General features: G+C 54.4%; 3 protein-coding genes across 3 annotated transcripts; 2 read left to right on the top strand and 1 right to left on the bottom strand.

Annotated features, from left to right (window-relative positions):
• Nucleotides 1-857: 857 nt before the first annotated feature.
• Nucleotides 858-2,020, bottom strand: NCS57_01043200 (uncharacterized protein; the record flags this gene model as incomplete). The annotated part of the gene is made up of 4 exons (XM_053060177.1): nt 858-1,139; nt 1,196-1,693; nt 1,783-1,910; nt 1,978-2,020. The coding sequence occupies 4 exons, from the start codon at nt 2,018-2,020 to the stop codon at nt 858-860; spliced, it is 951 nt and encodes a 316-aa protein (XP_052910571.1).
• Nucleotides 2,021-2,454: 434 nt separating this feature from the next.
• On the top strand, nt 2,455-4,586 carry NCS57_01043100 (uncharacterized protein; the record flags this gene model as incomplete). The annotated part of the gene is made up of 2 exons (XM_053060176.1): nt 2,455-2,922; nt 2,982-4,586. The coding sequence occupies 2 exons, from the start codon at nt 2,455-2,457 to the stop codon at nt 4,584-4,586; spliced, it is 2,073 nt and encodes a 690-aa protein (XP_052910570.1).
• Nucleotides 4,587-5,851: 1,265 nt separating this feature from the next.
• NCS57_01043000 (DNA polymerase) lies at nt 5,852-10,437 on the top strand (the record flags this gene model as incomplete). The annotated part of the gene is made up of 5 exons (XM_053060175.1): nt 5,852-6,134; nt 6,197-6,300; nt 6,353-7,328; nt 7,381-8,666; nt 8,719-10,437. 5 exons carry the CDS (start codon nt 5,852-5,854, stop codon nt 10,435-10,437), a joined length of 4,368 nt encoding a protein of 1,455 aa, XP_052910569.1.
• Nucleotides 10,438-11,021: the final 584 nt, after the last annotated feature.

Here is an 11,021-nt window from a genome sequence, read left to right as displayed (position 1 = left end):
GGGCATTTCAATGCCGAGGACGCTTCCAACATGCCTCAAGCGAGGATCACGGGGGAGCTGGAAAGCACCACATCCGGCTTCTGGTTCGATAGGAGCCGGATGGCTTTGAGCAGTTGCCTGCGGGATGGATGGGGAGATTTGTTTATGCATGATTTCTTTTGCTTTCACACGAGCGAGGCACGCCTCGACACGGCTGTTATACAACCGGGCACGCTCCCGGTGGTGGCATACTTGATTGTTGTTTGTTTATAGCTTGGGGAGAGGAAGGGCTTGATGACCGAGGGCGGAAACGTTGACGGGGTTGAACGAGATCGGTAGAAGGCCGCTCAGATCGCCTGCAGCGATTGTATCCTGGCTGTAGATATTGTTATTTTTGTTTTGGTTTGGTGTACGAGGACAAAGTGCGCTTTGCATAGCAGGAGAGGGACAGATTCTTGGGTTGAGATTCCCAATCGTGTAGTTGTACTGGTGCGTTTTGCTGGAAGGGGGATGGGTTCTTGGGGTTGAGTCTTGGGAGGATAGGTTACGGTATAAAACATGATGAATTGCCCCTTGCCTATGCTTCACGTCTTGCCTTGGACTACGGCTCTTTCAGCTGATACCTTGGCACGTTGAATACCTGTCGCTTGTCTCTATTTCCATCAATTCCAGAATAGCGCTGCGACGGCGCATGGCATACAAGAGATTGACTCCAAAAACGCCCAGCCCCAATATCACACACCGTGGCCTTCGTGACTGCCCTCAAGCAGACGACCTGGCTTTTCTAATGCTACAAAAGGCCTGAATGGCTTCTCCCTAGGATGATTTGAAAGATGAATAGACAAAAACCAAAGAATCGAGGTCAGGCGACAGAATCATCACCTTCCGCCACGGCCCCTTTGGCCTCCTCGTCCTCTTCGGTTTCCACCAACAAGCTTGTCGCTATAGAGCTGGTCGGACCGTGAGGAATTGCCGTTGGTGTTGGACGTGTCCATCAGGTCGGGGAAGCCCATAGATCCATCTACAATGCTGTCGTTGTTGTTGGGCTTGGGCTGGCGGGTGCTGCGAGGGCCACTAGGGGCGTTGCTGGGGGCGTTGTTTGAGGGGGTGGTTTGGGTGCCACCGATCTTGGGGTAGACCTTGATGATTCTGCCGTCGGCCTGCAGGGAGGAGGTTAGATAAGGACAAGAGATGAATTGGACATTGGGAAACCTACGGTTTTGTCGTTGAAGGTCTCAATGACACGTTCGCCGCCTTCGCGCGATGTAAACGCCATTTCGACAATCATGATGGGTTTCGACTTGACGATCCGGCAGCTCACCATCTCGCCACCCACAGGAGTCATGGCACTCTCGATGTCGGCAGCCGTAGTGCCAGGTGCAAAGTTCTGCGCCATGACTGTAAACGGCCCCGCGAGGCCTCGGATGGTCATACCCATGGGGCTGCTGCTGGCGGCGCCGGCTGCACCTTTGGGTTTGATGATGTTGACCTGCTGCGGCGCATCGGTCGATGTGTCCATGCGATCGAGGGCAGCGGACAGGCGCGCGGCGCGGCGACCGGCCCTCTTACCGGCGGCGCCGGGGGCGGTGATGCGGGAGCTCAGTGAGCCGCGATCGTCACCATTGATGGAGTGGTGTAGGTCATGTGTCCATTCGCCGTTGACGTTGCCCGGAGGGGCGGGGTTTGGCCGGATGCCGATAGACGAGTTGCGCTGCTATAACACAGAGATGGGGTTTAACATGGATCCTTGCGATAGAGCAATGGGAGGGCGTTGACGAGGCCGGTGGGTGAATGTGTGTGTACCTTCTTGACGCCGACGCGGCTTGCTAGTGATGGGCCGGGGGCGGCCTTGAGCTTCGAGGGTGCGCTCTGGCGGCGGTTCTTGGAGAAGATGCGGTCGGCGAGGGCTTCGTTCCTCTTTCGCTCGCGCCCTGTGAGGGGGAAGCCAAGGTTAGATACGGTGTTCGAGGTCTGCGGGAGAGCCTTGTTGTCGCTTACCCTCTTGGATGATCTTTTCGAAGTCTGTGGCGACCTTGGCCATGATTGCAGATTTGGCCCGACTGGAGGAATGAGATGACAGATGAATGATAGTCCCGGAAGGTTAGGCGAAAAGAAAGAAAGGATGCTCTAAAGGCTGATTGTAGATTGTTGCTTGGTGTCTTGAGGAACCTGAAGAAAAGAAACGCTGGTTGGGATTGCGACCGCGAAGCGCGTCTCTAATTGGAGAGTCTGTGTGCTTGGGAACGATGCAGGGGGGAGGGGTGTGACTTTAGGAGACCCGCGAGTGGTCCCGCGCGGCTGAGAGATGACAAGCGCGTGTGGCGCGGTACGTACCTTTTGGGGGGTTGAAGTGATAAGATAAGATAGTGGAATTTTTAGACCCCGGATTTCATGTCAAGCAAGCCTCTGTTTGTACTTGGCTCTCGCCTGCCACCTTCAACCACCAGATTCTAAGATCTTGCTCTGGCCGAGAAGATGCTATCCTACGGTACGTGTTTGCGCAGGACGCTACATTCCGTCCCGCGGCGGAGACCGGCTCTCGAATCGACAACCCTCCTTCAAGCCCGTCCCCTCCGACAGACGATCCGCGCATTCAGCGCTGAAGCCACGACCACAACCTCGCGGATGCCGAGCGGAACGAATGTACTCAAAGCTGAAATTGATCCTGCCGTCAAGGAGCAAGAGGAGGAGAATGGCGTCTCGGAAAAGAAAACTAGGGAACGACTGGAGCGCAACGTCTTGAAGGAGCTCCACTACCTGCAAGATCCGTACAAGATTGCGGAAAGGGTCCAGGCGGCGCTCGAGAAAGACAAATATGACGAGGCTCTGTTTATGACGCAGAAAGCTAGCAAGGACTATGCAGTCGTGGTATCCTGGAACCACTTGATCGGTTATATGTTGAAGAAGCAGCAGCTGCGCAAGGCGATAAAGCTATATAACGAGGCAAGTAACATAGATGCAAAGCATTGCCGCCCTGGTACTTTTTCTGACTCGGACTCCAGATGAAGAAGCGTGCCCAGGAACCCAACGCTCGAACTTATACCGTCATATTCCGTGGACTTGCCGAATCAGAGCACCCAAAGCTTGCCGTGGCCGAGGCCGTGAGGATATACAACAGACTTATCACAGATCCTCGCATCACGCCAAACTCGTTTCACCTCAACGCCGTCATCAATGTCTGCAACCGGGCAGGGGACTTGGACTCCATGTTCTCCGTCCTCAACACCATCGACGATGCGCACCGGCCGCCGACAGCTTACACCTACACAACCGTCATTAACGCCCTTCGATACAATGCGGGGACTGGTGTGAAGGACTTGACGGTTACCCAAAAGAAGGCAGATATTGTGGTTGCGATCCGGCGCGGCAAGGCCGTGTGGGAGGAGGTCATGGACAGGTGGCGAAAAGGACTCTTGAAAATCGACGAGCCGCTGGTATGCGCCATGATGCGCCTGCTCATGCTGGGTACCACCCGTGAGGAGAAGATGGAGGTGTTCGATCTCCTGGAAGAGACCATGGGGATCCCCAACTTGACCAGAAAGGATGATGGCCCAGCCTCAAGCACGAGTGGCAAGAACTCGAGAAATGACAAGCAAGTTGTTTCAAAGGGCTCACACGCTACCCCCGGCCGCAATACGTTGGCTGGCGTGCTCACAGTTCTGGGAATGGCGCGCCTGAACACGGTTGGTATCAAGTACTGGAACCGCCTAGTACGAGATCACCAAATCGTGCCAGATCGGGACTGCTGGACGCGTTTGTTTGTCATGCTCAAGGCGGCAAAGGCCAGTGCCCACTGCACTGAGGTCCTCGCCATCATCCCTGACGACTGCATCGACGCCCAGTTCTTCCGTATGGCCATGGAAACGTGCATCGCCGACAACATCAACCTCAACGCCATCAAGAACTCGACCCGCGCCCTCGACGCCATGATGAAGCGTCTCCCGGTGCCTGATCCCCACACCTTGCGCCTTTACCTCCGGGTCTCCCAAGCCTCCCACTTTCACCTACGCAACCGCTCCAGCGAGGGCGACGTCGAGGGCGCCAAGCGTGACTATGGCATTCAGATCGCCCAGGCCCTCGACCGCCTCTGGAAGCCGTACCGCCAGCTCCACGACCATTACTTCAAGGAGGTCAAGGCCGAAACGAAGAAGGACCAGGGCATTCTATACAACCAGCAGCGTGAGGTCATTGCCCTCGCCCGCTTCATGTACGGCTCCTACAACAAGATCATCCAGCAAGAGATGCTTCCCGAGGCGGACCTCAAGGAGATCCGCCCCATCGGCGGCCGCATCAACCGCGAGATCCATGCCTTCTTCCAGGACCGCGAGCTGCACGAGCCCAAACTACGCAAGCTGGGCCGCAAGTCGGCAGAGGATGACATGACGGGTTACCAAAGCCCCTACGAGATCGGCGTTCACTGGGACACGACGGTGGCGGGAAAGCCACTGGAGCTCGAGAGGGAACCTGGGCCGAGGCGGGACCGCGAGCAGGGCTACAGGCAGAGACGTGACGAGGGGCGTCGTTCTTACAGATCAAAAGATCAAGACTTCCGGGGAGAGCCCCCGAACAACGATGCTCGCGGTCGACGTGCTCCTATCGAGTGGTGATGGACGTCTATATGAATGAATGCCGGTAGAAAACATGCTGGAGGGCACTGGGGCAAGCCGGTTTTTGTACAATATCAAGCCATGTATATTAAATGTCGACATGAAGGATAAAGCTAGAGAAAAAATGGTCAGGGCAGGCAAAAGAAGGCGTTTAAGAGAAGGAGATGGATTTTTGTCGTGTACGATCTGGGTCTGTATGTTTAACACCACTTTCAACCTGGGTGTCTCGACACCACGCACTGAACTGACATAGTATGACTGAATGTATTCTAAGTCTAGAAATACTCACCGATAACATGGTTCCTAGAGCTATCTTTGGTATATGCCTTTTGGTCATCCTAGTACTAATGCATGGTCATACCATTGGATGCCATGGCCTGGACCCGAGGTCTCGATTTGCCTGAATCTGTAGTCCTATCGAGTAACAGACAACTCGGGCGAGCTCAGCGTTGGGCCATTGGAGATTGAGCAGACGTAACCAAATTGAGAGAAGAAATGAATTTAAGAAGAGCTTTCCTGGGGTTGGAAGTGAAAATGTGTTCTTTCTTCTTGCTCGACTTGAGCCGGAAGAGAGGAGACTGGCTTGAATGGATTCCCTCTCTGTGGACATTAAGTGCAAGGATGTCTACCTTGAGAGGAACTACGATATCTTGTCAACATATTTAGGAGTGCCAATGCATTGGTTGTGGGGAGAACACTCATGTTTTGAGAGCGGCATGTCTGATTGTGCAAAGCACCAGACCCCTCCACCACAGTAGTTTGGAGTTGCCAAAGAGACACGGTCGGCTGGCACTAACACTGGAAAAGTCGCGTAAAGTGGGAGGTCGCGTCACAGCCAATGACGCTAACTCTTTTTGTGATGACTTCCATCATGACTGTTTATGCACATGTCGCTTGTGCAATGCAAAGTACCTTTTGCAGAGGGGAACTTGAGTGCACCGCCACACCTGTCATCAGGCTCCTATTGGCTGCACACTCTGTAAAGCACTTTAAGGGAAGCCCCACCATCGACACGGGCAACGCGACAGTGAGAACGCGCCTTGACGCGTTGGCCTGGCCACTTTTCTAATGACGGTTGCCATGCCAGGGGATCGAGGACCTCCACCCTCCACTTCTCATTGCATTGTCAACCATCTCGAAATATTGTCGATATTGACGCTGCTCTTTGGATACGATCTCGAATATCTAACGGTTCAGAAGATTCGAGCCTCATTCTCATTCAATTGCCTTTCTGATATGCCATCGGCCTGAGGCTCGCAGTCGCCATGTCTCACAGGGCCAAGCTCGCAGAGCTCAAGGCCCTTCGCCAGTCCGGCAAGAAGGCCTTTGACAACTACAAGGTTAACGAGGTCGATAACCTCTACGACGAAGTCGACGAAGCCGGATACAAGAAGATCGTCCGTGACCGACTAAACGAGGATGACTTTGTCGTCGACGACAACGGCGAGGGTTACGCAGATGACGGTCGAGAAGAGTGGGATCGGGTACAAGCCTACGACTCGGATAGTGAAGAAGAGGCAGTAGTCCGTGGGCGGCCTAGCAAAGCTGGTTAGTCCTTCAGCAGAAGCTGCTGCATAGTGCCATGATCCATGTGCTTACAAGACGTGCAGCCAAGAAGAACCGCCAACAGGAGCAAGCAAAGCGAGACGCCAATGACAAGGACATTAGCGAATACTTTACCAAGGGCGCTGGCAGGACACAGCCCAAGCCCAAGGTAACTATCCCTTCGACTAGAGATATACCATCAGCTTCTAACCTGCATCCAGGTCGTCAGAACCAAGGCCGACGACGATTTCCTGACGGATCTACTGGGCGAGGTTGATAACAATATCCCGGCCCCCGCTGTGCGCATCTCGGCGATCGAGAGATCAGGCGGGCGCCGCAAGGCAAGGGCGCTATCGCCTGCCCCCGAGCCCATCCCCAAAAAGAAGAAGACCCTCGACACTCGGCTACCATCTCCCCTACCCCCAGCTGCTGATGACGACGACGGCTTCATGCCCCCCGCCGCCGACGATATCTCAGACCTCGAAGTTGCCGACATTCCAATGAGCGAAGGGCCAGCGCCATCCTCACCCGCCGCCAAAGTCGCTCAGAGAAAGGCTCAGGTTAAGCAGGAGCCCAAGGACGATGAAGACGAGGACATGATGGAAGTTGCCCACGCGGGCACTATCGCTACAACCAGCGTCAACTTGACGAGTTCGAGGCCGATAAAGAAGATCATCAAGGCGGAATCCTACCCAACCCCCGCCAGCTCCTCTCCCGTCAAAGCCAATGGCGCCGCTGTCGACTCCACGTCCTGGAACGCTCTCACAGAAAGGCTCAACGTGGTATCGAGCTCACCAAGTGAGACCAAGGGCATCGGCAAAATCGACCACAAGGACGCCGTCGAGGAAGACGGGAGTCTCAACTTCTTCTGGACAGACTACATGGAAATCAACGGCAGTCTATGCCTCTTTGGCAAGGTCCTCAACAAGAAGACAAGGTCATACGTCAGCTGCTTTGTCAAAGTTGACAATATCCTGAGAAAACTATACTTCCTCCCTCGGCAGCATCGAGTGCAGGGTGGAGAGGAGACGGGCGAGGAGGTTGAGATGTCTAATGTGTATGACGAAGTCGACGAAATCATGACCAAGATGAAGGTGGGAATGTACAAGATCAAGGCCTGCACCAGGAAGTATGCCTTTGAGCTTCCTGGTGTTCCTAAGGAGGCCCAGTACATGAAGCTCTTGTACCCATACAACAGTACGTCCCACGCCACCATCATCTCGGATACTGGCTAACACTTGTTTCTCAGAACCCCCAGTCGACCCAACACCTGGTGAGACCTACTCTCACGTATTTGGCAGCAACACTGCCCTCTTTGAGCAGTTTGTTCTCTGGAAGAACATTATGGGCCCTTGTTGGCTCAAGATCGAGGATGGCGACTTTGGCAGCATCAAGAACGGTTCTCACTGCAAGCTCGAAGTGTTGGCTGAGCATCCCAACATGATTTCCGTTCTCAGCGACTCGGACAACCTTGACGTTCCACCATTGACTCTCATGAGCGTGTCTCTAAGAACTGCCTTCAACTCAAAGGACAACAAGCAGGAGATCCTGGCCATCAGTGCAAGGATATATGAGAAGGTGTCACTGAGTGATACTACACCAGCAGAGAAACTTCCGTGCCGAACATTCACTGTCATCCGTCCCCACGGCCAAGGATTTCCCCTGGGCTTCGACCAGCTTGCAAGGAAGAGGAATAGGGGTTTGATTGTCCTGAAGAAGCAAGAAGCAGATATTCTCAGCTTCTTCTTGGCTCAGGTCGATGTTGCCGACCCGGACGTTATCCTTGGACACCAGTTGGAAGGGGTTGACTACAGTGTGCTTCTCAACCGCCTACATGAGAAGAAGATTCACCAATGGTCCAGGCTCGGCCGGTTCCGCAGGACCCAATGGCCCCCGTCTATCGGAAAGACTGGCGGCAACGTCTTTGCGGAACGTCAGATCCTCGCTGGTCGTCTTCTCTGTGACCTTGCCAACGATGCTGGCAAGTCTGTCATGTTCAAGTGTCAGTCGTGGAGCTTGACCGAGATGTGCAGCCTGTACCTCGCCGGGGATAACCGACGCCGCGAGTTCGACAATGAGACGGCCCTTAGCACCTGGGCTAAGGAGAAGCAGGGCCTCATGGACTACATCACGCACATGGAGGCAGACACACATTATATCGCTGCTCTCGCCATCAGCGTCCAGATGCTACCCCTGACCAAGGTTCTCACCAACCTGGCAGGTAACTCGTGGGCCCGAACGCTCACCGGAACCCGAGCTGAGCGAAACGAATACATTCTGCTCCACGAGTTCCATCGCAACAAGTATATCTGCCCAGACAAGCAGACCTTCCGGGGCCGGCAACGTGCCGAGGAAGAGCAGCAGGAAGAGGCGGGCGATGCGAAGAAGAAGGACAAGTACAAGGGTGGTCTCGTCTTTGAGCCCGAGAAGGGCCTATACGACAAGTTTGTGCTTGTCATGGACTTTAACTCTCTGTACCCATCCATCATTCAGGAGTTCAACATCTGCTTTACAACCGTGGACAGGACAGCCTCGGTAAGTCGGCTCTGGCTCTTTTTCCGTATGATTTTTCTAACTCCCTACGCAGGCCGAAGATGAGGACGCAGTTCCCGATGTGCCTACCAACCAGGAGCAGGGTATCCTTCCCAGGCTCATTGCCACTCTTGTCAGCAGACGTCGACAAGTAAAGAGTCTCATGAAGGATAAGAAGGCCACGCCTGAAGAGCTGGCTACCTGGGACATCAAGCAGCTGGCGTTGAAGCTGACTGCAAACTCCATGTACGGATGTTTGGGTTACACCAAGTCTCGCTTCTATGCCCGACCGCTGGCTGTTTTGACAACCTTCAAGGGTCGTGAGATTCTTCGGAGCACCAAGGAGCTTGCCGAGAGCAAGTCCCTGCAGGTCATCTATGGTGACACTGATTCCGTCATGATCAACGCCAACGTGGACAACGTTGCCGACGCCTTCAAGGTGGGCAACGACTTCAAGAAGGCTGTCAACGATCAGTACAAGCTGCTGGAGATTGACATCGACAACGTCTTCCGCCGCATCCTCCTCCAAGCCAAGAAGAAGTATGCTGCCATCAACCTCGTGGAGAAGGATGGCAAGTTTATCGAGAAGATGGAAGTCAAGGGTCTTGACATGAAGCGTCGAGAATACTGCGCCCTGTCCAAGGAGATCTCCAAGCATCTCCTAGACGAGATTTTGTCTGGAGATGACACAGAAGTCTCCATCGCCCGCATCCACGAGTACCTACGTGACATTGCTGGTAAGATGCGTGAGCAGACGATCCCTGTACCCAAGTACATCATCTATACGCAACTGGGTAAAGCCCCCAAGGAGTATCCCAACGCCGACTCCATGCCCCAGGTCCAAGTCGCTCTTCGTGAGTTGGCCAAGGGTAAGACGGTCCGCAAGGGCGATGTCATCTCGTACGTCATCACGGGCGACAGCAAGAGCTCCGAGCCCGCCCCCAAGCGAGCATATGCTCCCGGGGACTTGAAGGCGGATCCTACGCTGCTCCCCGATGTTGAATGGTACATCGGCAAGCAGATCTTCCCTCCCGTCGAACGTCTCTGCGCCAACATTGTCGGCACCTCGACCTCACAGCTGGCCGAGCAGCTCGGACTGGATATCAAGCGGTACAGCTCGTTCCAGACTCAGCAGAACAGTTCGAGCAACGACCTTGAGATCCACCCCCTGGATTCTCAGATCCCCGACGAAGTTCGCTTTGGCGACTGTGCCCGCCTCTCCCTGCGGTGCCGCAAGTGCAAGGCTAGCTCCACGTTCGAAGGCCTCGCCGTGTCCCCTGACCGTGTTACTGCGTCTGGCGTGGTTTGCGGTTCCTGCGGTGCCACCATCTCGACCTTGTCCATCGTGGCTCAGCTGGAGCACGCCATCCGTACTCAGACAACCCGCTACTACGAAGGATGGCTTGTCTGCGACGACTCTCAGTGTGGCAACCGTACCCGTCAGATGAGCGTCTACGGCACCCGCTGCCTCGGGCCCAAGGGCCTCGCGAGGGACTGCCTGGGCCGCATGCGCTACGAGTACACCGAGAAAGCCATCTACACCCAGCTGCTGTACTTTGCCAGCGTGTGGGATGTGGACAAGGCCAAGACCAAGGCTCAAGCGGCTGACATGTCGAGGCAGGATCGCGAGAACATCCTCGCCCAGGCTGAGCACAACCGCGTGCGCTTCGGCACTGTCAAGGGTGTCGTGGACAAGTACCTCGAAAAGTGCGGCCGGCAATGGGTAGCCATGGACACGCTGTTCTCCAAGCTGGGCTTCAAGCCACTGGCGTAAGGGCTTTTCTGGTATATGTGTTTATATGACGACGGCATGGGAAAGAAAGCTGCGTGGATCGGCAATCGGCATCAGGAGTCGGAGGAGTCTTGGGCTCATGCATGGGCTTTGGGTACATGTATAAGATGAGTGGGATTGAGGGATTTCATCTACTACACCATGGATTGTAATGAAGGATCGATGCAAGCAAGGCTGTATTGTACGTATAGCGAGCGCGGATGGCGTTTAGGAGTTGAAATGGATGGCCTTGCCAAAAGAACAGGCACCTTCATCTAGATGACATGAATGATTAAGTTGGCGTGGCTGTTGAAATCAAACTATATAGATCAATACTCCCCAAGAGCACGTCTCGCAAGTATCAAGTTATTTCCCCATGAGTATCGTGTCGCCGCGTCACCATGCAAGACTTCACAAATATCAGTCGAGACCAGGTTGAACAAATATGTAGATTTTCCACCACTACTGGCTCATGCTTCCCTCGAAATTAGATGATATACAGCAAAAGCATCATAAAAGACCCTTCATCAAAAGCTCGACCAGGTCAACCGCCTCTATACAAAGACACCAAGGGGAAAAGACTGGCT

This window comes from Fusarium keratoplasticum, chromosome 8 (assembly GCF_025433545.1).
Source record: "Fusarium keratoplasticum isolate Fu6.1 chromosome 8, whole genome shotgun sequence".
Classification (NCBI taxonomy): Eukaryota; Fungi; Ascomycota; class Sordariomycetes; order Hypocreales; family Nectriaceae; genus Fusarium; species Fusarium keratoplasticum.
The sequence above is the reverse complement of the archived record's forward strand: the minus strand, read 5'-3'. Positions and strand labels throughout refer to the sequence as shown.